At 41.1% G+C, this 24,728-nt stretch overlaps 1 protein-coding gene across 2 annotated transcripts in view; it reads right to left on the reverse strand.

Annotated features, from left to right (window-relative positions):
- Positions 1–24,043, reverse strand: part of oca2 (oculocutaneous albinism II) — a 93,609-nt gene extending 69,566 nt beyond the window's left edge. Inside the window, exons 1-13 of one of the 2 annotated variants that reach the window (XM_056277728.1) lie at positions 23,802–24,043; positions 21,402–21,497; positions 20,670–20,867; positions 20,432–20,489; positions 19,291–19,363; positions 18,576–18,733; positions 18,337–18,419; positions 15,394–15,547; positions 12,802–12,873; positions 11,719–11,784; positions 10,616–10,672; positions 3,176–3,300; positions 2,242–2,380 (exon numbers count right to left, since the gene is read on the reverse strand). In XM_056277728.1, coding sequence (XP_056133703.1) covers positions 2,242–2,380; positions 3,176–3,300; positions 10,616–10,672; positions 11,719–11,784; positions 12,802–12,873; positions 15,394–15,547; positions 18,337–18,419; positions 18,576–18,733; positions 19,291–19,363; positions 20,432–20,489; positions 20,670–20,867; positions 21,402–21,497; positions 23,802–24,043 — 1,521 coding nt within the window. Of the gene's footprint in view, positions 1–2,241; positions 2,381–3,175; positions 3,301–10,615; positions 10,673–11,718; positions 11,785–12,801; positions 12,874–15,393; positions 15,548–18,336; positions 18,420–18,575; positions 18,734–19,290; positions 19,364–20,431; positions 20,490–20,669; positions 20,868–21,401; positions 21,498–23,795 lie in introns of both variants that reach the window. The other variant, XM_056277727.1, reaches the window with a different exon arrangement.
- Between the last annotated feature and the right edge of the window lie 685 nt (positions 24,044–24,728).

Here is a 24,728-nt window from a genome sequence, read left to right on the forward strand (position 1 = left end):
TAATTTTCTTCTTAACTTTGTCAGCAATTGCATTTGATGATCATTTACAATGACAATGTCGTTTGATGTGTCTTTTAACTAATGCTAAAGATAAATAAGTTGAAATAATGCAACACAGGGGTAGTAATTCATGTAGAGAGATAATATGTAAGTAACAACTAGGCAACATTTAACTGAAATAACCGCTAATATAGGGGTAGTAGAAAACGTAGAAAAGCTATAATCTTAAACACAGAAGCAAAAAAGCTCTGTTGGCAAGGTCACTGCTAATCACTTCTACCACAGCAATCAAGAGTTATCATCTAGGCCATTCATTTTTATGATTGTGAGGGAAATGCCATCTCACTTAGAGGCTGTTTATCCCTGGCATTAACATGCATCTTGGATGATCCAATCACAAGTGGACAGCTCTAAGTATGTCGGTTCAAACCTGGCATTAGAATGCGTCTCCTCATGCGTCTCGAGTGACCTCTTGTGATTGGATCTCACTTCGCTGCTCTATATGCAAATAAACACGTACAGCACTGTGGTAAGGGGGTGTGGGTTAGCCTTGGCTGCAAGCAGAGAGAGGGAACGTCAGCACACCGGCCCATACGAGTGAATGAATGAAAGACATTATTAAATAAAGCCTGTGTTAATTGCGTAAAACCATGTCTACCTTCATCTCGAACCCTCCCTGTGGCACGTGTCACAGACTTTTCTTTTATTTCCATTCCACTTTGTTGTGAAGCACAAAGGGTTTTCAAAAAGTGGCCTTGTAAATAAACGTTATTATTCTAATGACGATGATGTAGATCTGTCTGATGGCCTTCAGACCCCTGACCTGATATATTGCATCTAAGAAATAGTCTATTGCGGTTAAATAGTTCCACATTATTACAATGGCATGGATGCAGCAAATGCATGTCACACAAGATAGAGACAAAGAATCTTCCTCTTCTTCTTTCGGTTTATTCCGTTTCTCAGGGGTCACCACAGCGGATTTTACAGTTTCCATCAGTACCCTACAGCACCAATAGCGGTCATTGTTAACCCATGCCTTGACCGATCCAGTATGGTCTTGTCAATCTGCATACTGATTTGGCAAAATTTTACGTCAGATGCCCTTCCTGACAAGACCACTAACCCTATGGACGGTGGCACAGGTACAGCGCTGGATGCCATCCCAGTATTCATGGACTTGCACCCATGCCTGTCGCATGCTAGAGACAAATAGGAGTGTCAGGCTCCGATTGTCTGCTTTCTTTCATTTTGTGTTCAAAATACACAGGAAAAGCGGAAATTCATTCTTAAAACTCATTATGTTGGAAAATGTGAATGTCTGAACACTAGAGTTTGTAATTCTCAACCTAAACCCTGTCAGGCTCGACCCAATCACTTCGGATCAGGCTCCGATTATTCAATTATTCCAGTGGGTTTGAGAGGGTCGGGCTCTGTGTTGCAGTGGATAAATGAATTTGAACCTGAAGTTGAACTTGAGTGTGCAAGCGGGTGGGGGCTCTTCTACAGTTGTGGGTCTGATGTGTGTCAGAAATTACAGACGAGGTAAAAAAAACTAAACCTAGAGGAGGCTTTGGTTATGCAGAGGACGTCAGTTGACTAGGTGGTTCTTCACTGCGCCCTGGGACACATATGAGTTTACACTTCAAATGCAATGTGGACAAATGCATCCCAGGCCACCTCCAAATGTGGCCTGAGCGATAGGATCTCAAGATGCATTGAGGACACATTGGGTGCATTCACACCTGTACTTAGAGCTGTCCACTTGTAATTGGATCACCCAAGATGCATATTAATGCCAGGTGTAGACAGCCTCTTATTGTTTTTGAGACTCCAATCAGTGCTTAACTGGGATTTTAGGAATATGACAAACAATTGTGTCTCATGTTCAAAAAACAATTGAGTGACCGCTTGTGTTATGTTGATATAGAAGTGGTCACTATCTGGCTTAGCTGTCTGCTCACTTTATCAATAGACCACACAGCTGTGTAAAGCCACCATAACCTGGAACTGTTTGTATTTTGTTATGTTTTGTCCTCAACTCAAATGGTATATACGCCACCTTTATATGGCTCAAACGTCAATTTTTTTTCCTGCATACTAATATGCTCCTGTACTAAATACAAGTCATGTAAACCATTTTGTGCAACTTTCTAGTCTCCAGGTTCAGCGTGTCAGATTACAGTAAACTACTCTTTTACATCATTAAAAGTTAAGGCAGAGAGCTGTGAAAATGCCTACTTCCTTGCGCAGGTCCTGATTTGATACTATAATCACATTGGGTGGATCTCCTACAGCTGTGGCAGCTCCTCCAATGTTAGTGAAGATTACTTCTGCAATCAAGACATGTCTGGGGTCCAGATTAAGCACCTCACACAACCTGCAAAATTAGAGAAACACAGAAAAGCCCTTTAGTCTTGATTAGATTGCAAGGAGTGGGAGAAATAAATATCAAAAAAAAGATATTCGGAAAAATATATATAACCAGCATTGGCTTTGGAGCTGTACGTACTTCAATTTCTGTAGGCTAGCACAATTAGGAACATAATTTTACAAGTATTTGCCTGTCTCATGTGAGTCATTTTCTTATCTGCATTCTAATATACTGGCAGTAAAGGCCATTAAGAGCTCTTAACAATACTTCATTGAACTAACAGGGTCAAGTCAAGTCCATTTTATTTGTATAGCCCAATATCACATATTACAAATCTGCCTCAAGGGGCTTTACAGCAACACAACATCCTGTCCTTTGACTCTCGCATCGGGTAAGGAACAACTACCTAAAAAAAAAAATAGGAAGAAACCTCAGGGAGAGCAACAGAGGGTCCAAGAGCAAAAAGTACAGAGACACTAACAAGGAGAAAGATGTGGATAGTGTACATCGTGTTTATTTGTTAACTTGCAGGTTCTCTGACCTGGTTCTATTATTAGCCCAATCCTTCTGACAATTTGCATATAAATGCATATGTTAATACAGTGCTGTTGGACAGTTTTATCTATATTTATGATGTAGATGTGACTCTTTTTTCTAAATTGTGACCCCATAAGTTATGAATAAAGATCAACATTAAAAGATAATAAACAACAGCATGCATATTATTTATTTATTTATTTATATATATTTTGGGATCGTTTTTTCCTTCAATTTGTACAGCTATGTTCTGTCAGATTATACCTTATGGTGACTGGGGTGAAGAGCATCATTGTGGTCACATTGTCCAGAAAAGCAGAGAGAATGGCTGCAATAAGGCAAAGGATGATGATCATAGGCCACACTCTGCCCCTGGATAACTGGTAAGCCTGCAAGAAGATGTAACGGCCCATGATTAGTCTATAATATTGATAATTAACGATGTGGATATCTAATAACATTTACAGTCTCTGTCGGTGTACTGGTGATTTGAGATCAGAGGCAAATGAGTCAAATGAGTGTTGATGACATTCTCAAATCCGTGATTTTTTTTTAAAGCACCATAACAGAAAACCCATAAGTAATTTTATGAATCATTACTGAATACAAAAGCCTTTTTCGATACTCAGAATTAAATCCAATTAAATCCGTCCATACATTTCTGAGAAGACAAAACAATCATCACCCTACAGAGTTATGACCTGAACTTCCAAGGTAGCACAGAGCCAAACAGAAACAACTGCCGCATGTTGAACTAATGCTCCATCTTGAATTTGAGAAATGTTTTCATTGCAACCAGATGCCTCACATTATAGCAATGATATAAAATCATTTTCAGTCGTATTAAGTTTACAATGTTATTGTTGTCCAACTCGTCCTCTGTGTGGAGTTTGCATGTTCTCCCCGTGTCTGTGTGGGTTTCCTCCGGGGACTCCGGTTTCCTCCCACAGTCCAAAGACATGTAAGTCAGGTGAATTGGCTGTACTAAATTGTCCCTAGGTATGAATATGTGTGTGTGTGTGTGTGTGTGTGTGTGTGTGTGTGTGTGTGTGTGTGTGTGTGTCTGCCCTGTAATAGCCTGGCGGCCTATCCAGGGTGTCTCCCTGCCTGCCGCCCAATGACTGCTGGAATAGGCTCCAGCATCCCTGCGACCCTGAGAGCAGGATAAGCGGGTCAAATAATGGATAATGGATAATGGATGGATGGATAGATGGATGGGTTGGCCAACTCACCTTTTATAAGTCACAACGTGCTTAACAACATTTCAAACACCACCATTCATTTAAGTGCTTCATTACATTTTGTCACTACATTTCATTTCAAATGGTGTATTCATCGATGCAGTTTAATACATAAATATATGCATATTTCCTCAAAAGTATGGCTGAACTTAAGGCAGAATCTCTCTGGTTAATCGTATTGGCTTGGTTAGTGTGGTTCCTGTCTCAGGGTTAGGGTTTTATATATCTGTGTGTGTGTGTGTGTGTGTGTATATATACACTACCGTTCAAAAGTTTGGGATCACCCAAACAATTTCGTGTTTTCCATGAAAAGTCACACTTATTCACCACCATATGTTGTGAAATGAATAGAAAATAGAGTCAAGACATTGACAAGGTTAGAAATAATGATTTGTATTTGAAATAAGATTTTTTTTACATCAAACTTTGCTTTCGTCAAAGAATCCTCCATTTGCAGCAATTACAGCATTGCAGACCTTTGGCATTCTAGCTGTTAATTTGTTGAGGTAATCTGGAGAAATTGCACCCCACGCTTCCAGAAGCAGCTCCCACAAGTTGGATTGGTTGGATGGGCACTTCTTTGAGCAGATTGAGTTTCTGGAGCATCACATTTGTGGGGTCAATTAAACGCTCAAAATGGCCAGAAAAAGAGAACTTTCATCTGAAACTCGACAGTCTATTCTTGTTCTTAGAAATGAAGGCTATTCCATGCGAGAAATTGCTAAGAAATTGAAGATTTCCTACACCGGTGTGTACTACTCCCTTCAGAGGACAGCACAAACAGGCTCTAACAGGTACTATTTAATGAAGATGCCAGTTGGGGACCTGTGAGGCGTCTGTTTCTCAAACTAGAGACTCTAATGTACTTATCTTCTTGCTCAGTTGTGCAACGCGGCCTCCCACTTCTTTTTCTACTCTGGTTAGAGCCTGTTTGTGCTGTCCTCTGAAGGGAGTAGTACACACCGGTGTAGGAAATCTTCAATTTCTTAGCAATTTCTCGCATGGAATAGCCTTCATTTCTAAGAACAAGAATAGACTGTCGAGTTTCAGATGAAAGTTCTCTTTTTCTGGCCATTTTGAGCGTTTAATTGACCCCACAAATGTGATGCTCCAGAAACTCAATCTGCTCAAAGAAGTGCCCATCCAACCAATCCAACTTGTGGGAGCTGCTTCTGGAAGCGTGGGGTGCAATTTCTCCAGATTACCTCAACAAATTAACAGCTAGAATGCCAAAGGTCTGCAATGCTGTAATTGCTGCAAATGGAGGATTCTTTGACGAAAGCAAAGTTTGATGTAAAAAAAATCTTATTTCAAATACAAATCATTATTTCTAACCTTGTCAATGTCTTGACTCTATTTTCTATTCATTTCACAACATATGGTGGTGAATAAGTGTGACTTTTCATGGAAAACACGAAATTGTTTGGGTGATCCCAAACTTTTGAACGGTAGTGTATATATATATATATATATATATATATACTTTTTTCTTTCTATATACATATATATTTACTTTTCTCTTTCCATTGAGCTGTCTCCTCAGGACCTGCCTCACTCTCTGGAGGTATTTGGCTGCAGCTGACCTCCTTGCTGCCTCCTCGTGGTTTCCATTTGCCTGTGGAATACCCAGGTACTTGTAACTGTCTTATATGTTTGTTATCCTGCCATCTGGTAATTCAGCCCCTTCAGTGCTCACCACATTTCCTCTTTTTGTCACCATTCGACCGCACTTGTCCAGTCCAAACGACATCCCAATATCATCACTTTAGATCATGGTGAGGTGGATCAGTGAGTCATTCTTGCTCATTCCTGGCATACAGCTGCATGTTATCCATGAATAAGAGATGACTGATGGTAACTCCACTTCTGAACCTATATATCCATATCCACTCTTTGTGATGACCTGATTGAGGGGTTTCAGGCCTATGCAAAACAGCAGCGGAGACACTGCATCACCTTGGTATATATATATATACGTATACCTGTGTGATTGTCTTTGAGTTGGCCTCAAGTGTTGTTTTCCACTGCCACACTGAGTTCTTGAAGGCTATTAGTGTCCTGTTGGTTTTGTATAATGACCGAGAAAACCTCTGTACTGCTCGAACTCCCCACCGAAGGCTTTAGGACAGGGGAGGTTAGGCTCAACATGGGGATCATGATACGGTTGACTGGAGGGAGGCTCGGAGAGACTGGGAGCTGGAGCTGGGCTGGGGTCAGAGCAGGATGTTCGCTGATCTTGGACACTGCCACTGTCAGAGCAGCGATCTGCCTGGAGAGTGAAGCAAGGGTGCTGGCCAACGTATGCGATTTAGCCTGGAGCCCGCTGATTTCTCCAGTGATCTGGGAGAAGGCAGTGCTAAGCTCAGAATGGAGTTGGGTGAGTTGAGTGCTATGGTCCTTTACCGCTACCTCGAGAGCTACAGGGGCTTAGGGGCTATAGCTGCCTGAGCGACCGCCTGCCGCTCGGGTTTGCTTTGGCTCATTCTGGCTTCGACGTTCTGATACGTATCATGAATGAAGACCAGAGGCCAGTGTAGCGAAACTCAAAGGACAGACAAACACAGAACACCGAGAAAACCCGAAGGCGATTTTGATGCAGGAAAATAAACAACACTGCCACAGGGATGATAACAGGGGAATCTCAGGTGGGGGTTGTCGTGACAATGTGCGTGCGCCTGGCTATCAAAGTCCATATCTATAGAGTGAGGGGTTGGGAATCTCAGGTGGGGGTTGTTGTGACAATGTGCGTGCGCCTGGCTACCAAAGTCCATATCTATAGAGTGAGGGGTTGTCTGAGGAAGTCCGGGTCCGAGATCCAGGAAGTCAAGCCCGAAGGGAGGGGTCCAGGGAGAGAGACGCAGAGGGTGATTGCTGGAGAGGTCCGGGGAAAATGTGAAGGTTGCGGGGAACGAGGAGCAAGGGAGACGCGGGGAGCCGTGGAAGTAGCGGAGGGAGGGTCTTGAGGGAAAACAAAAAAACAGCGAGATGAAACACAAAAAAAAACAGGAACACAGGAGTTAGATACTGAGGAACAAAACAACAACATGGATATAGGCACAAGAAAAGGGTAAGCAGGAAAATCACTGGAATAGGCTTGTCAGAGCTTTACCGCAGGGTTCAACACGGCGCTCATCTCCTCAGAGCGCGAACCGAGTGCTCAGATGTTTACGGCACATCCGAGCTGGGGGAGTGGCTTGAACACCCCGGGGAGGCAGCTCGGGGCGGTGTAACCACAACAAGGACACTTCTCTGCGTGCCTGTGTTGCATAGGAACCGCCATCTGTAGATGGTGTCCTGAATGAACAGCAGCCTGCCAGTTCGGGAACGCACATGGACACTACTGAGCGCCGGTCCCGGCGTTTCCCACCACGCTGAAAACTCCACGGAGATTGGCAACGCTTGGCCTTGTGTCCAAACTTTGCATGGTAAAAACAAAGGCTGGGGTCCCGCCGCCATTGAGGAGCTGCTGCGGCGGCGACTGTTGTCTCTCCAGGCAGTAGTGAAAATTCTTGGGCAGGAAAATGCATGGCCGTAGTGCTGTTGATCACGCTGCAAAGGAGCAGCAGCTCTACTCCAAGCGCCCTCCAGATGTCCGAGCTCCTCACCCTATCTCTAAGGCTGATCCCAGACACCCTACGGAGGAAACTCATTTCAGCCACTTGTATCTGCGATCTCACCCTTTCGGTCACTACCCAAAGCTCATGACCATAGGTGAGGATTGAAACGAAGATTGACTGGTAAATTGAGAGCTTTGCCTTCTGGCTCAGCTCCCTCTTCACCACAATGGTCCGGTACAACGTCCGCATTACTGCTGATGCTGCACCAATCCACCTGTCAATCTCCCACTCCATCCTACCCTCACTCGTAAACAAGATCCCGAGATACTTGAACTCCTTCACTTGCAGCAACAACTCATCCCCAACCCAGAGGGAGCAATCCACCGTTTTCCGATAGAGAACCATGGCCTCAGACTTGGAGGTGCTGACTCATCCCAGCCATTTCACACTCAACTGCAAACCGCCTCAGTGCGCGCCGAAGGTTGCGTTCTGATGAAGCCAACAAAACCACATCATCTGCGAAGAGCAGAGGTGCAATTCTGAGGTTCCCAAAACGGACACACTTCTCGCCTTGGCTGCGCCTTGAGATCCTGTCCATGAAAATCACAAAATCGGAGACAAGGGACAACCTTGGCAGAGTCCGACACCCACCGAAAACGTGTTTGACTTTGTGCCAAGAATTCGGACACAGCTCTCACTTTGGTTATACAAGGACCAGATGGCTTGTTAGTCATTTATTTATGTATTCACACCAGAGTTAGTGCTATGAGTGCTACTCCCCCTGCTGTAAGTGCTACTGTACCTGAAGGCCACGGTAACGCAGCGCCATGTTTGTTTAGGGCAGGGTGTGCAAATAAAACTAAATAAATAGTCATTTATTTATTTATTTTATTTGCACACCCCGCCCTAAACAAACATAATGCTGCATTACCATGGCTCCCCACTGAGCTCTTAAACTGAGCACGTCAACTTAATACGACAACAGGCTATAGGGAATTATGTCCATAAATCCATTAAGAGTCCACTACATATACAGCCTTAAATGCATTTAATGCTCACAAGATCTCACTATTGTGAGTTCACATATAGTTGAGGGTAGAAATGTCTTCAAACCAATGACATAAACGTGAGCAGAGAAGTGAATAATGGGACATTGAGAGGTATCATACAAGAACTCAAATGTAGGCCCTAAAAACCATCCTGTACAGACAGATTCTGACCTGCCTGCAAGGGTAAGGCGCACACACGCACATACACAAATTTAAACTTTAAGCATAGTCCCAGCATTAAGCCCACAAGAATGTCTCAGGGTGGCCACCTTTTGTGTATAATGACGCAATATCTCAGGGCTGTATAGCTGTCTGTGAGATGGTATTTTAATTTGGAGTGCCTGCCCTTGTTCAGCATCCACTTAAAATTCATGAGCCTGCATGATCTCTCTGTCCCCCTGCTATGAGTGCTACTGTACCTGAAGGACGAAGGTATTTGCCCTCAACCATCTCTTGAGAATCTCGAGGATTATGCCTGTGAGCCGTGATTTTGTTTTGTTTTGTTCTTTTTGTTTGTTTGTTTTTCCCCTCACAGTAGAAAACCTTAAGCTTGTGCACAAGCTGAGTGTTTTAATCTTCAGTCACGGAACAATTAATTCATGTTATAACTTGCATTCTTTTCTCATTCCATGTGAAAGACACATTTTAAGGCACTAACGTCTGGTTTAAGTTAATTTCACATTCTTCTTAGGATCTAAATGCGCAACCATAAAATCAGAAATCCACCTAAGTCATATTTAGAGTTAATTTCTATAAGCTGTCAAAATAACTGATTTGGTTAATGTGTACCAAATGCTGTCAGATTTGAAAATATCTTTTCAAATAGATGGTTGTCGTTGTTATGTTTTTGTTTTTTTGCAAGAAATACATAGTAAATGAATACTGCTTATTCTAAAAGACAGAGTAGAACTTTACGAAGTGTGCTACGGAAGTAGGGAAGAAAATTAAATATCATTGTTAGCAATATTTTTACATCAGCACATTTGGGATCATTATGCAAAGGGCAGTACCTGGACCAAATTATTCTTGATAAATTGGCACCAAAGGTTGTAATTAGTTTTTTTATGCTGCAAACATCCTCCAAAATATTGGTCAAGTAAGGCAAAGTATAGAAAATACTGCAGGCTTGGCTTATATGTGGTGGTAAAGGTAATTTCAAAAAAGATAAATGACTGCTATTGTCCAAACAATTGCTGAGAAGCCTGATAATATTTTTGGCCATTTTCAGAGAGTTTTAGGAGACAAAATGAAATGTTTGAATGGTAAAAAGTAAATGGCATGGATTCAATATGATGTAGCAATTGGTGTAGATCTGATCATTTCCACTCCTAATCTCTGTGTGATATTGTATCACACTTCAGCATGCAAAATCTCGCTTTGTTTTTGTGTAACTGATTTAAATCAATTTTGTACATCCATCCATCCGTTGTCTTAGCCACTTATCCTGCTCTCAGGGTCACAGGAATGCTGGAGCCTATTCCAGCAGTCACTGGGCGGCACGGGGGGAGACACCCTGGTCAGACCACCAGGCCATCACAGGACTGACACACACACCCATTCATTCCTAGGGACAATTTAGTACCACCAATTCACCTGACTTACATGTCTTTGGACTGTGGGAGGAAACCGGAACCCCCGGAGGAAACCCACGCAGACAACATGCAAACTCCACACAGAGGATGACCCGCGATGACCCACCAAGGTTGGACTACCCCAGGGCTTGAACCCAGGACCTTCTTGCTGTGAGGTGTCTGCACTAACCACTGCGTGACCATGCCTCCTATCAATTTTTTTTTCAGGTTTTAATCAGTTTCTTTTCTTTCTTTCTTTTATCAGAGCCCAAGCCAGCCAACTCACCTTTACAGCACAATAGTCAAAGAATCCAGTCTCTGAGAATATGGCCACTAGTATCATCTGTAGAAAAGAGAAAAACGTTTGATAAGCAGCCTAATTTCAGATAATAAGACTATTATGAGTCAACCTGCTGAAGCTTAAAAATTTATTTTTGTTTATCTTTATGCAAACAGTGGTACAGTTACCGCATTGCAATGAATTGCAGCCTTGCAACGTAATTCTATGTTTTCACTTGATGTTGTGAATGAGGTAAGGTCAGTTTTGATTTAACCGTAACAACGCAAAGAAATGTTATTGTTAAAACCACAATATACAGCACTGAACTACAAAGTAAAGAAGAGTGCTGACTTCCCTGTTATGACAGAAAATTCTCCAATAGGATGAACAAGTTCAATCAAATGTTTTTCTTTCTGATAAAATCGTTACAACAATTTGTGTTGGCCCTGATTGCAACAGCAAAAATGTAGCGTCTTTTTTTTCCTTTTCTTTTTGTAGGGCATTAGCGGGGCACTGCAATTTCTGAAATAAAAGGGTTTTTTTCTTAAGATTTTAAAGGTAAGCCAAAGGCTCAGGAGTTACAATTGCTCTCATTTTCAGAGCTAACAATGTCCTGTTGCAAAAAGTATTATGAACTGTGAAGTTTGGCATAATTAGGACATTAGGACTGTCATAAATAGAACATCAGATTGAACAGTTCATGTCATTCAGAGTAAGAGCAGTCTATTTTCTCTGACAAAAACTTTTGAGATATCGTCTTCTGTTTTATATTCCACTTGTTAGGCCATGTTTGTTTCCATAAAGAGAGGCTTTGATGTAATCAAGATGGCTAAAGACTTGCATCCAGTGAAACAACATGCAATGGCAGTTGCTAAATGGATTGATAAAAAGGGTATCAAAGCATATCAATCACTAGATAACAGAAAAAATAATTGTGTTTATTAAAAAGTAAATACTCCCAGTATCATTAAACTAAGATCTCTGTGTAACATCTTTACAAACCAGACAATAATGGAGTAAATCAGTTGTTTTTTGTTACTGTTTTTTATTTTCCTTTTTGTACATATGAAGACATGACTCACAGGATTGAAGGTTCGAGTCCTACTCACCATGCCAAACAGGAGGGCGAGTGTCTCATAGTCAATCCACTCTACCACAGTCACCAGACTGGGTCGCTGTGGAAGAGTCAGAAAAAAAATTACATCTTGGTTTTTGTTCTTACAAAAACAAATTAAACATAGAGAGCACTAAGAACAAAAAACTTGGTTTCTCCATCTGCTTCTTGAATTGTAATGTGTAGAAAAAAAAAAGCTTTCCTTCATTTCATCAGACTTACATTGGGCCTTACTAAATTTCCACCCGAATCGTATCATTTGAGTGTCATGCACGTTGAAGGAAAGACCGTAATTGCCAATTCTATTCTATATGAGAGCCACCATACCATACATAACCAATAAAGACTAACCCTGTAAATTTGACATTTCATTAAAAAAAATGTGCTATTCCAATGCAATTGGAAAAGTGCAAAATAGCACAAGGGTTAATGAGAAATTCATGTATCAAGTGTCAGCTTATTACTGGTATTCACACACTTACAAGAATAAGCTTTTCCACAAGCATGTCCATAATGGCTGTGGCCACTATATTGCATTTTAACTGGTTTGCATGTTGCTTTTTATTACATTCACTCTGCTGTATGCCCACCCTTATTCAGAATGTGCCGTAAACACTGTGAAAGGACACCACTGGAAAATAACACTCAAGAATTCTGAAGTTACACCAAATTTACAAACAGCCCAGTGGAAGCAGAGTGGACTGGGGTTTTTTTTCAGAAATCAGAAAATCAGAAACAATTTATTGTCATCTCAATCACGTACTTTCATACAAAAGAGACAAAATGTTGTTTCGCCCAGCCCACAGTAGTGCAACACAAAAGACAAAAAAACACATCCAAAAGAAAACAACACCACCAAAAACATACAAAAACGGAGAGAACAAAGCAAAAAAAAAAACACACACACAAATAGTCAACAACACAGTGCATTCAGTAAATTATTACTGAATGCACTGTGTTGTTGACTGTGTGGTTTTGTTGTTGTTTTTTTTTCAGTAAATCAGTATATTTTTTGGTGTCCAAATTAGTAAAACACCCTTACTAGCCGCTCTCTAAAATGAAACAGATAAAGTCTTACATCTCCAATAACAGCCAAGGCAGCCAAGGCAGCCAGAGATCCCAGCATGGCAGCCAGAGTGCGGTGAACAATCTGAAAACACACACAAAAAAACCATGTCCACTGTCACAATAGAAAGTAAAATGACACTTCATTGAATATAATGGCACTTACACAGTATCTAACTACACTTCTCCATCAATCACCCTTTCTCTATTCCCACTTTGCTACATACTTTCTCTTGCTCTCGCATTCATTATCATTCTCTCTCTCTCGCACGCTCACACACACACACACAAATACACGAATATTTGTAACAACTGTACTTCGTCACTCAAACACACAAATGAGCACAAAAGTCAAATGTTCTCCATGTTATCTATTCTCAGTCTTCCTTAAGGGATAGGTTTGATACAGAGGGTCGGCTGCAAATTAATGAGAACAGCTTTTTGACTTTACTTATATGTGATGTGTTGTGGGTGCCCTTATCTCATTTGAGAGGATGCTGCAATTAAAGCTTTATTATTTTTTTAATGACCCCTGCAATTAAAACCAAGGGCATGCTGGCAAGAGCGCTGATATCTTATAATTCATGCAATCATCCTATGGATTTTTTACAAAGCTCACTCAGAAAAAGAGAATGTCAAGGAAAGTGGTAACTTGCGAATTGACTTGACAGACTGGGAGTGACAGTACAGACTGAAGTGGTTAGACAGCTGCCACATAGAAGTGAGGCCTCTCTTTTCATGTCAAGTGTTTTCAATAGCACTGATGGGAAAGATGAACCAAATTTGGTTGAAGTCTGAGACTTGCTAGCACTGGGCTCTGTGATGCACAGCATGTGAAATATCTAGAAAAGGAGTCTCTGAAAGGTATTGCAGACGATTTCACAATGCTCTTTGGAGCCACTTTTATCAGCTGTGATTTCCCCAACCATAGTCATGTATGATGCATCCATTATTAAAAACTGAAGCCTGTGATAAGCATGGCTGTGTAATCAGGCAGCAAAGCCCGTCTGCTCTTCTGACGCCTTCATTCCACTACAACAAATTTGAGAAAAGTAGGTCAACTTATGTATATTGGTGAATACTGAGGTTGCTATTGCTACTGAGGAGCCTGTAATAGGGATCTACTCGCTAGCTCTCATCCTAACCTAAATGTCAGGTTGGTTGTAGAAGTACCCGTAACTGTTAAGTTCTCTGAGCAATTACTACTTTGCCCTCAATTCTCAGTGCCTTTTTTTTAAAGTCTATCAAAACACGTGTCGGAGGGCAGACAGAGGCTCTATTTTCTCCCAGTTAATTAATTTGCGGGGATGCCATAAAATAATTCAAAACAGATCAGGGACTGTTTGATATGCACCTTAAGAAAATACAAGAACTGGAACTGGATGCATACAGAGAGGTGTCTAAAACTGATCACACTGCATGTAAACACTAATTACTTCAAAAAGCAAGGATTAATCAAAGTCATGAGACTAGCAATCATCTGACAGGCTGATACAGATGAGCTCATGTTTATTCTGTTTATCCAATTTCTCAAAGCCTTTAATAAAAATTCACTTGATGAACAGAGGAGTGAAAGGACTAAAAGGCTGGAAATGCAGAAAGAAAAACAAGCCAATTTTAGTTCATTTGAAAACTGGAAAATGCTATTATAAGAGTCAAAAGCAATGTCAGAAAAAGGATCAATATGGCTTGTTTCTTTTTTCAATTCCATTGTAAATCATACAATAATTATATTTGTTGAAAATAACAATCATTGCTTTGAAGTTCTTGTATACTTCTTAATATTGCTGCAACGATCAACTTGCCTTAAGTACTGACAGAAACTTTACAGACTCCCTTGTGGCATAACTTACTGTTTCTCTAGATGTAAAGTTTCTGACATCTCTATACACATTCCAGTCATACTTGATTGCCATCCAACTGTCCACACTGTTATCGTGCACGCTGGAACCAATGATGTCATGTAAAGGCAAGTCCTCTTAAATTTGGATCGTTAACAATTAAGTCAACTGTTTCAGGGAATGGACCTATCAATAAGGAAACGTACTTATGACAGAGACGAAGCCAGTAAGCCTGCACAGAACCTAGCTCTGCTGTCATCTTTCACATCAGAGTGTTGACTGAACCATCGTAGCCCTGTCTCTGCCAACCCAGTTTAGCAAGTTCACCCCTTTTCAGGCTCAGGGAGATTAGTCCTCCTAATTAAAACCAAACACACCCATTGCAAATGCATCAAAGCTGACAGCAGGTGTATACAAATGGATCTAAACAACTGAACCAAACACATCTGCTTAAAGTGAGATGATATTATAATGCATTTGTTGTTTTTATAGTCAGTCTTTGTTAGTAAAATGTCTGCCCACATGAATGCAGGAGCTGCACAAAATAAATCTATTTGTGGCTGGGATGGCAAGTTTCCTTAAAGGAGCTGGTTATTACTAACACTCTACTTTTAAGGTTATACATTTTCAGCAACACATGACGGAAATGGTCATAAGTCGTGATCTAGTTGGTGGGCACTACTGGATATATGAGCAGAGGAAACAAGAATTTAAGCCACATACTCTCTGACAGTGTATGCTTAAATGTCAGCCAGCATTATTACCTCAAAGATGATGAGAATGTACACCCCAGTCAGGATGATTCCAGCTATTGCCACCTGAGTCTCCACGTTGACATAAAGCGACTGGTGGGTCATGGAAAGAGGTACCACCTCATTATCCTGTAAGAATGCCTGAACCGTGATGAAGATGGGGCTGCTGTATGGAAAGGAAACAGCAGGGTCACCAAGAATCACCTCAATACTCATCTTTCATTGTGTTTTAATGGTTAAACCTCTGGATTTTTATATATCCATTTGCTATCTGTTCAGTGAATTTAGTTTCACAGGAAACATTTAGAAGTGAAAAAATCTCAGTATGTCATTTTGACCATCATGGTATTTATGCATGGAAATAATATCAGCAGCTAAATCAGCAGCTATCAGACCAGTGAGGTCTGGCAGCGGCTGAAAGCCCGGGATGCAGCATTGAAGTCAGGTCATTGTGAGGCCTACAGCACAGCCAGATCCAACCTCACAAAGGGCATCAGAACAGCCAAACATAACTATTCCCTATGAATAGAGGACCACTCTCACAATAATTTTCGATCCCCAGCGAATGTGGCAAGGCATTCAGTCTATCACAGACTACAAAAGCTCATATAGCGGTCCCACTTTTCATGATGCCTCCCTCCCAGATGAGCTAAATCATTTCTACGCCCACTTCAACAAGGACAATATTGACCCAGCCATAAAAATCCCCACCAATCCAGAAAACCAGGTGCTCACTCTATCGATTGCAGAGGTCAGAGAATCGCTGCGCAGAGTGAACACACGGAAGGCTGTCAGACCAGATGGCATACCGTGTCAGGTCCTCTGGGAATGCTCCGACCAACTGGCTGAGGTCTTCACAACTATATTTAACCTCTCACTGTCCTGATCCATAGTCCCGGAATGCTTTAAGACCACCTCTATCATTTCTGTCCCCAAGAAATCAACATCCACATGTCTGAATGACTATCGACCCATAGCACTCGCCTCCATTGCCATGAAGTGCTTTGAGCAACTGGTTCTGGCTCACATCAAAAACACCATCTCCCCCACATTCGACCCACATCAGTTCACCTACCATCCCAAAAGGTCTATGGAGGATGCCATTGCCACTTCCCTGCAGTTTGCTCTGACCCAACTTGAAACTTAACAACACATACATCCAGATGCTGGTCATAGATTTCAGCTCTGTTTCAACGCTATCATCCCAGCCAAACTAACCACCAAGCTCCTCTCCCTTGGCCTCAATCCCTCCCTCTGTAACCGGACCCTGGACTTCCTGACCAATAGATCTCAGTCTGTTAGGTTAGGTGACCACACCTCCTCCACCTTGACCCTTGGCACAGGTGCTCCTCAAGGCTGTGTTCTGAGCCCCCTCCTTTTCTCCCTCTTTACCCACAACTGCCTGCCAACTCACCCCTCAAATGTAATAGTTAAGTTTGCAGATGACACCAGTCATAGGCCGTATCACCAACAATGATGAGATGGCCTACAGGGATGAGATTCAGCACCTCACATCATGGTGTACCACCAACAATCTTGTCTTCAATGTGCAGAAGAAAAAGGAGCTGATTGTGGACTTCAGGAGGTCTAGGAGCTGCAGCCACTCCCATATAAACATCAATGGGGTGGAAGTCGAGCATGTCTCCAGCTTTAAATTCCTTGGAGTCCACATCAGCAAGGATCTTTCCTGGACATCTAACACCCAGGCCCTTGTGAAAAAGGCCCAACAATGCTTGCATTTCCTTAGGAGGCTGAGGAGCGCCTGTCTGTCCCGCAAAATTCTCACCAACTTCTACCACCGCACCATAGAGAGCATCCTGACCAGCTGCATCTCAGTGTGGTATGGCAACTGCACATCAGTAGACCAGAAAGCTCTGCAGCGGGTCGTCAAAGCAGTCCAGCATATCACCGGTATCCAGCTCCCAGCCATAAATGACATTTATCACAAACACTGCCTTCGAAGAGGTCTCAGCATCAGCAGAGATCCCACCCACCCCTACCATGGACCGTTCTCCCCCCAGCGCTCTGGGAGGTGCTACAAGAGGCTCAGAGCCCGTACTACCAGGCTCAAAAACAGCTTCTTTCCCCAAGCTGTTACCCACCTGAACATGGCTACCCATTGAATGTCTCTAAATATGTTTATACTGTGCTTTTTCTTTTTCTTTTCTTTTTTTTTTTTTTACTTATCTTTAGCTTTTAGTCTTCATCTGTATATATCTTATACTGTTTGCTATGTTTGTCTATGTCTGTCTTGCAGAGTTCGGCAAAGCCGCAGCCCTCATTTCGTTTTTAACATGTGCCTGCACATTGTTTCTAATGACAATGAATTGAATTGAATTGAATTGAATTGAATTGAATTGAATTGAATTGAATTGAATTGAATTGAATTGGTAATGTGGAATACTTACTGCATATAAAGTTGGGTAACTGAATCGGGTTCTATAAATTAATCTGATATTTTTGAAGCGAATCACCAGAACTTCATTTACAGAAGCTGTGGTATTACCCTGATATTTGCAGCCAAAAATCAACCATGTCAATCCATCCATGGCCTTCAAAATCCCTCCATCTTAAGGTACTTGCTCATCTTGAGGTTTCAACATGACTGTTTTAGTAATTGTACATTCTTTTAAATTTATTGTAAATTTTCAAGTGGGGGGAGGGAGGAGGTGGGGTTGTATTGTAAATGTTTTTTATTGTAAATCTGTGGTTTCATGGTGCATTTTATTGTGATTTTATTGTGAATCTTGTGTGTCATTTATTAAATCTACCTACACAGGGACTTCAGATGAAAAAAAATAGCTATTAGTTAAATCTGGTACAAAGCATCTCTTCTCTTTAAGTTTAATATATTGGTACATGGTACCTGATAAAATAAACAAATTAAATAAATAAAATATACTACAAAAACAAAACATCACATATTGCAAACATGGCAAATAGAGCCTTGGTTACCTGCTGACCATCTCAAATGTTCTTGTTGTCAATATTTGGTCACTTCGTTCACCATGTAAGGGAATGGTCCAATTATAAATCACCTGTTCAAACACAATGGATTACAAAGGTCATTTACCTTTGCATAAACAACAAATGACACCTCACATATGATACAAACACAAGTCATAACTTAAGAAAGTCTACCACTTAAAATTCAGATCTGAAATCAAAGTATGTATTATGATTGAGAATCTCACCTGCTGACCTCTCCTTCTCCGCGATCCTGCCTCTTCAGTCTGTTCAACCTGGATGAGGATATACTCAGGACTGGTCAAGTCAACCATCCCTCCTGTAAAAGGCCCTCCCACCTGTAGCTTCAGCAAAGCATTGTCACGGAAATCTGTCAGGTTTATGGCTGTGGGACATATGCTGTCAAGGGAAAAAAATGGCTGAAATGTTGAATGTACTTGAGTTTTAAAGCAGTCTTTTATACATTATGCAATGTATTTATAGTATCTTTCTATCTATCTATCTATCTATCTATCTATCTATCTATCTATCTATCTATCTATCTATCTATCTATCTATCTATCTATCTATCAATCTATATAGCCATTGAAATCTTGGCTAGAAAATATAAGGACACATCTGGTTTGTAGCTGTGAATGTAGAATAACAGTACAAATCTAATTTAGAAATAAAAGGTATATACAATAAAGATATTGTGTGTCTGCTAAGACTGCCTAATATCATATGAAATCGTAAATTTACAAATTGGGCAGTAATTGCCATTTGATGATAAGCTTCAAAACATGATGAAATGCAAGTGTTCACTAGTTCAATTCCTTTCATATATTATATCAAATTTTGTTTTACTAATTGTTCAAATGGGAAACTTTATTAGGGACTAAAAATACTGTGGAAAAAAATGTAGTATCATAGTGACTAGAACAAATTAGAAGGAAAGGATACAGAAACTCTCTGTCGATGAGACTGCCAACATTCTCCAAGGGTTATCTCGATCCGGATACATACTGAAGAACAACTGAAACAACAAAACCCTTATCAAAGTCTTTTCCATTCATTTCAACACAATACCTCCCTAGTTATTGACATTCTTCAGAGGAAAAAAAAAGGCCAAAAATACTGGTTGAAAAACCCCGACTGACATGAAGTTGTAATCTATGCTCTGAAATTTCAAAAATATATATATATATTTTATTTAGTCCAAGCTGTTCATAAAAATATGTGGTATTTCTTATTTCTAAAACACAAATATTGCGGTCTTTGGTTGCTTAAATACACATACTTGACAACACTGAAATTTTGCTTCTTTGCTATTTTCCAGTGAATTAAGTAAAGTTACTTTGTGTTATTCAACTTGAACATTTGATACATGAATGGCAGCCTCTGGATCTCAGAGGATATTCTGGTAGGACAATTATCTACTTTTTGATTTAGTGTGGGCTACATTTTTACTAATGACATAATGTCAAGATTTAGATGTTTTATATTCGCTTTGCAAAGATTATATTCAGAGGCATTGGCAGCCTAGTGACGAGACGAGCTGGATCGTGACAGGATCAGCAAAGCTAATTTTTCAAATGTTACACTAATTCCTTTGACTGCTATCGCTGATGTGCACTTGAGCAAGAGCCCCAAGTTTGTACTGTGGCTAAAAGTACAAGGGCTTCACTGGTAAACTACCACATGGGAAAGCTGCAAACCCTAATAACTGTGTGAGTATGAAACAGCACAGTGCTTAAATGAGTATTCAGGTGCAGTTAACTGTTCCCAGGCAAATAAAGGTTTAACAACTCTTATAATGCCTGCTAGGGGGCAACACCTTCTTAAACCAGACTGACCATATTCCAGGCAGATAAATCTGGACTCATTACTCTACCACTAGTGTTAGTAGTAGATGGTGTTATAGAGATTGCATTAAGTCAAGTCAATTCATGTGAAGTCAAGTCACGTCAGTTTTGTTGGCCAAGTATGATCACATACAAGGAAAAAACTTAAAAACTAAATATAACAAGTATGAGTGCAGATCCAAGTAAGAGCAACATTAGAGTAGGGGTTGTGCTATAATGTGGTAGATCGATCCACTTACAGTGCAGAGAACAACAATGGCAAAGATACTGGCAATTTTGGAGATCTTGAGGCAGCATCTGAAAAACAAAAAAATTGATTCATATGCGGTTCAAATCAGTGTGTAATGTGGCAATATACCCCCATCTTTGAAAAGTACAACTACTACCATCGTCGCTAATGCACAATTGCAATTTCACCTACGCTTTTTTTCCTCCCCGCATGAGACCTATACAGCAGGAGTAGAAGAGGGAGTTCACCTTATACTACCAGCAAGCTTGAAATTCAGGTTGAGGTTATCCAATGGGTCATTCTTCTCTGAGGAGCTGGAGTGGAACAAGGACAGGCTGTTGACCTCACTCCCCAGGCGACACCTCCTGTCCAGCTCCATAGAGCTGGTATCCCAGGGCTCGTCCCTTCCAACAAAGCTGGGATCATGCAGGGTCATATAGGTTATACTGAAAAGAATAACCACGGTGGGAAATCTAGAATTATTAAATGCAAAACCCCTGATTTTATCAAGCAAAACAAGTATTTGTTTGTAAGAATAATATCTGTAACAGTCACACAAAGCACGTTGTCACTATTTAAAGCCCCCCACCCCCAGCTATGGATTTAAGATCTTTAATGATAAAATATTTCCAAATGTTTTCCTGAAAAAGTAAATGTCCTTAAAAGGGGAACCACTCCATAATCTGAATTTCATTACATGAGTTGTCTACCACTGTAAATCGAATCAATGTAAGCGGAGTTGTACAATAATGCCCTGAATTGAGCCATCTCATCAAGTCACTCTTACATCATGTAATTCTATTTTTATATGACATGATGAGATGTGATGAGGGAAAAGTATAATCCCTTTCATCTGAGCAAGTGATGTTGGAGCTGCAAGACACTGAATAGCCTTGTTGTTAGACACACATCTGATGAAGCACAATTTTCTTAAACAAGATTTCAGTATTAGGACAATACCTGTAAGGGAAACAACTTACCTGTCATCTTGGGAGAATCTCAACAGTGGTGACCTCTCTGTTATGTTGGCCTGGTTCGTTTTCCCTTTGAGAATATTAACCACGCTGAAGTTGTGTCTGCAAGAACAGAAAATCACTTAAACACAATGTTAAAAATCCCAACAAAGTGAGATTCAAAACTATGTAAAGCAAGTAGTGATAAACAGCATCTTTGTTTGAACCCTGACTCTAGGTCTCAGCTATCCAGCCACAGCTGTCAGTCACAGGGTAGAGGAGACTGTCAGACCTCTTATAACCTATGGGTGGCAAAGGTGGGTGAGCAGATGGTGAGCTGATACCCAAGGAGATCATTAAAGTATCTTTTGTTTCACGGCTGCAGCGATGTGACTTGGGAGGCTCCTGCAGGCTGACTCCCTCAGGTACACTGAAGCTGGATCTCATCCCAGACTCCCATTCATGGTCATACTCACTCACTCTCTCTCTCTCTCTCTCTCTCTCTCTCTCTCTCTCTCCTATTTCCTCTTCTTACTCTCTCAGACTTGCCAACAGACAGACAGACACACACACACACACACACACACACACACACACACACACACACACACACACACACACACACACACACACACACACACACACACACACACACACACACACACACACCTTAAAAGAAGAAGTACTGGAGCAGACATGCTCATAAAATCTTTCGCTGCATGGATGGTTATTCCCCTCATGGAGACTTACAAGTGCCCTAACTTTCATGCTGGCCACCCACCACTGCACACATACATTAAATCCAAACCAACCAACATACCCTTTGCAATTCCATTGAGTAAACTGTCATTACAGCAATTATTCTGACAATAGTAGGTATGTCACGAGCATGGTTATGCAATGGAAAGCCAAGGAACCAAGACAAAAAGACGTCAGATAGGAATCTTTGAAGAGGCCAATTAAAAGCCCCCCTCAGCTAATCTCATAATCTTGGACAGCTTTGACCCCCCCCCTGGCTGTCAAAGGCAGTGGGAGCTCAAACACTGCAAGTGCACTTCCTCAACAGATCAGCAGCTTTTTCCCCTCTTATTACTGTACCATTATAAGTACCTAAAGAGTGACAGATGTGAAGTTGTACAAAGGTGATATTTTCTTGTTGCTTTTCAAATTAACTCTCAATTTAGCTTCCTGTATAGATGTCTCATTGATACATATCACATAGCCTGTGCGGTTGTCATCTACACAGTGAGGATAACCAAACATACTGCATGGGCAATGAACGTCTGAGTATTGTGATTCGGTGTCCCAGCTGATACAGACATGGTGTTGGATAAAGGAGTAGATTATACAGGAGATATATGCCACATTAATCCTCCTCAATACTGTTATACAACTCTGATATTGCTCCCTAGGATGTGACTGGCTAGAAAGATTCGGTGGTTTCACTTGGAAGAAGAAAAGAGTCCTAAAAGGATATTGGGCCCCTAAATTGAGAGCAAATTGTGTCTGAGATTAGAAAAAGAATTAGAGAAGAATCGTGCAGGACGCTGTCTTCTTCCAGCACACCCACAGAAGGCCAGTCATTGTTGTTGACAAAGAAGTGAGACTGATCTATGTATAACAGAGGGATTGTTACTTGTTACTCACATATCTTATCTATTCACAATTTCTCACTGCTGCAAAAGATTAGTGTTTGGCTGTAATGCTCCATTGACAATTTGTCTTTGTGAAAGTCTAAAGTAAAACAACTGTAAAAGCAATTCTATTTCACCGAAGGGCTTAAGAGGAGACAAAAAAAAAAGGATCAGTTGTGGCATACACTTCATCATGTGCAAGTATGACTTGGTGTGTGAACAAAAAGGAAAAAAAATTCCAGCGTTTAATCCCAATAACGTCACAGCCACAAGTCTGCGATTAATGCCCCCTCCATCGCATACGCACTCACAGGCCAGCACATCTAAGTCCCGCTGTGTGTGAATACTGCTGTTTCACAAAGCAGATCCAGTGTTTTCTGCATCGGTTCATATGTTCACTTGAAGATTTGACAGCCAGAGCATGTGTAATGGGATTTTGCACGTGCAGTACCAATTCAATCAACTTCCCCTGCCCCCCCCCCCCAGAGCTGTTTTGACTTAACTTGAAAGCCGCATGAAGGTTATTCATCGACAATAATCCAATTTTAAAATAGAAAACACACTATAGTATACGTACTATTGATTAGTTCATGTAAACCATATGGTTGGATGTGTACAGAAAAGCCATTCACACAAATCCTTGAGGCTTTGCTCAGTGTGGCATAAACTTTTCTAACTGTATAGTATGGAAACTGTATACAGCTAATCTTCTCAGTCAACTGTTGTTTAAATTTGCTCAGCCAAACATATAAGGAAATAGAATATGACAATGGGGCCCTTTGACTGCGCATACCCATCTTCGTGACAGACAGGGACAAAGCCCTCTGCGTGGATGACACATTGTCCAGATGGCAAAACAGCAGACTGCTGCAGCTTCTGGGTCTCCCTCCTCTCTGAGAAACCCTGAAGGAGACGCAGCTCTCCAAAGTTCCCTTCCACTGCCTCTGACGCTCGATGTCCACCCCGGCCCTGGTGGCCTTGGGCTGCAGCCTGGGACATCTCCATCTCCAGGTTGCTCTTATTCTCCAAATACATGGTGGAAAAAAAACTTCAGGGGGTAACTTGAGGGGTATGGAATCAGTGACCTGTTTGAGATAAAGAAAAAAAAACAGCTCAGTTTTTTTGGAGGGTACAAGATTTTACAGGCTTCACTCTGTGACTCAATTTGTTATGAGAAACTGCAGTGAACTGTTCACTTTGTTTTGTGATACAGTGTGGCGCTGGACATTTATTCAAACTTTAATATTCATTACTTTTCCTAAAATATACTGTATACGTTTTTACAAGACCTAAATAAAATACTGAAAACATACATTTTTATTTGATCTATTCTTCTGTTCTTATTTTTTCCGGTCTTTGCCTGCCTCACCTACCCGGTGAATTCTGTATGGCTTTTTGTTACAGCCTGGGAGCGTTTTCTCCACAATGCAATGTTATATCCTCACTTTAAATAAAACCACAGAGAGAAAAGTAAAAGTCACTGCCTTTATGTCACTAATTCCCTGGATAGATGTTGCTGTGGGCCAATGGTAACAGACAGCGCTGCTGTCTGGAAGAGAGACATTTAGCTGTCTCTTATGGTTTACTCCTTGCCTCCAGCCATAACACATAGAAAACCCTCATTAATGATCCAAACCTCTGTTTGGGCAGCAGAATCTCTGAGCCCTGATCTCCTTTTTGAGGGGTGCTGGCTATGTAGTGCACATTTTGATCACAGGTA

This window comes from Lampris incognitus, chromosome 3, assembly GCF_029633865.1.
Source record: "Lampris incognitus isolate fLamInc1 chromosome 3, fLamInc1.hap2, whole genome shotgun sequence".
In the NCBI taxonomy this organism is placed as follows: Eukaryota; Metazoa; Chordata; class Actinopteri; order Lampriformes; family Lampridae; genus Lampris; species Lampris incognitus.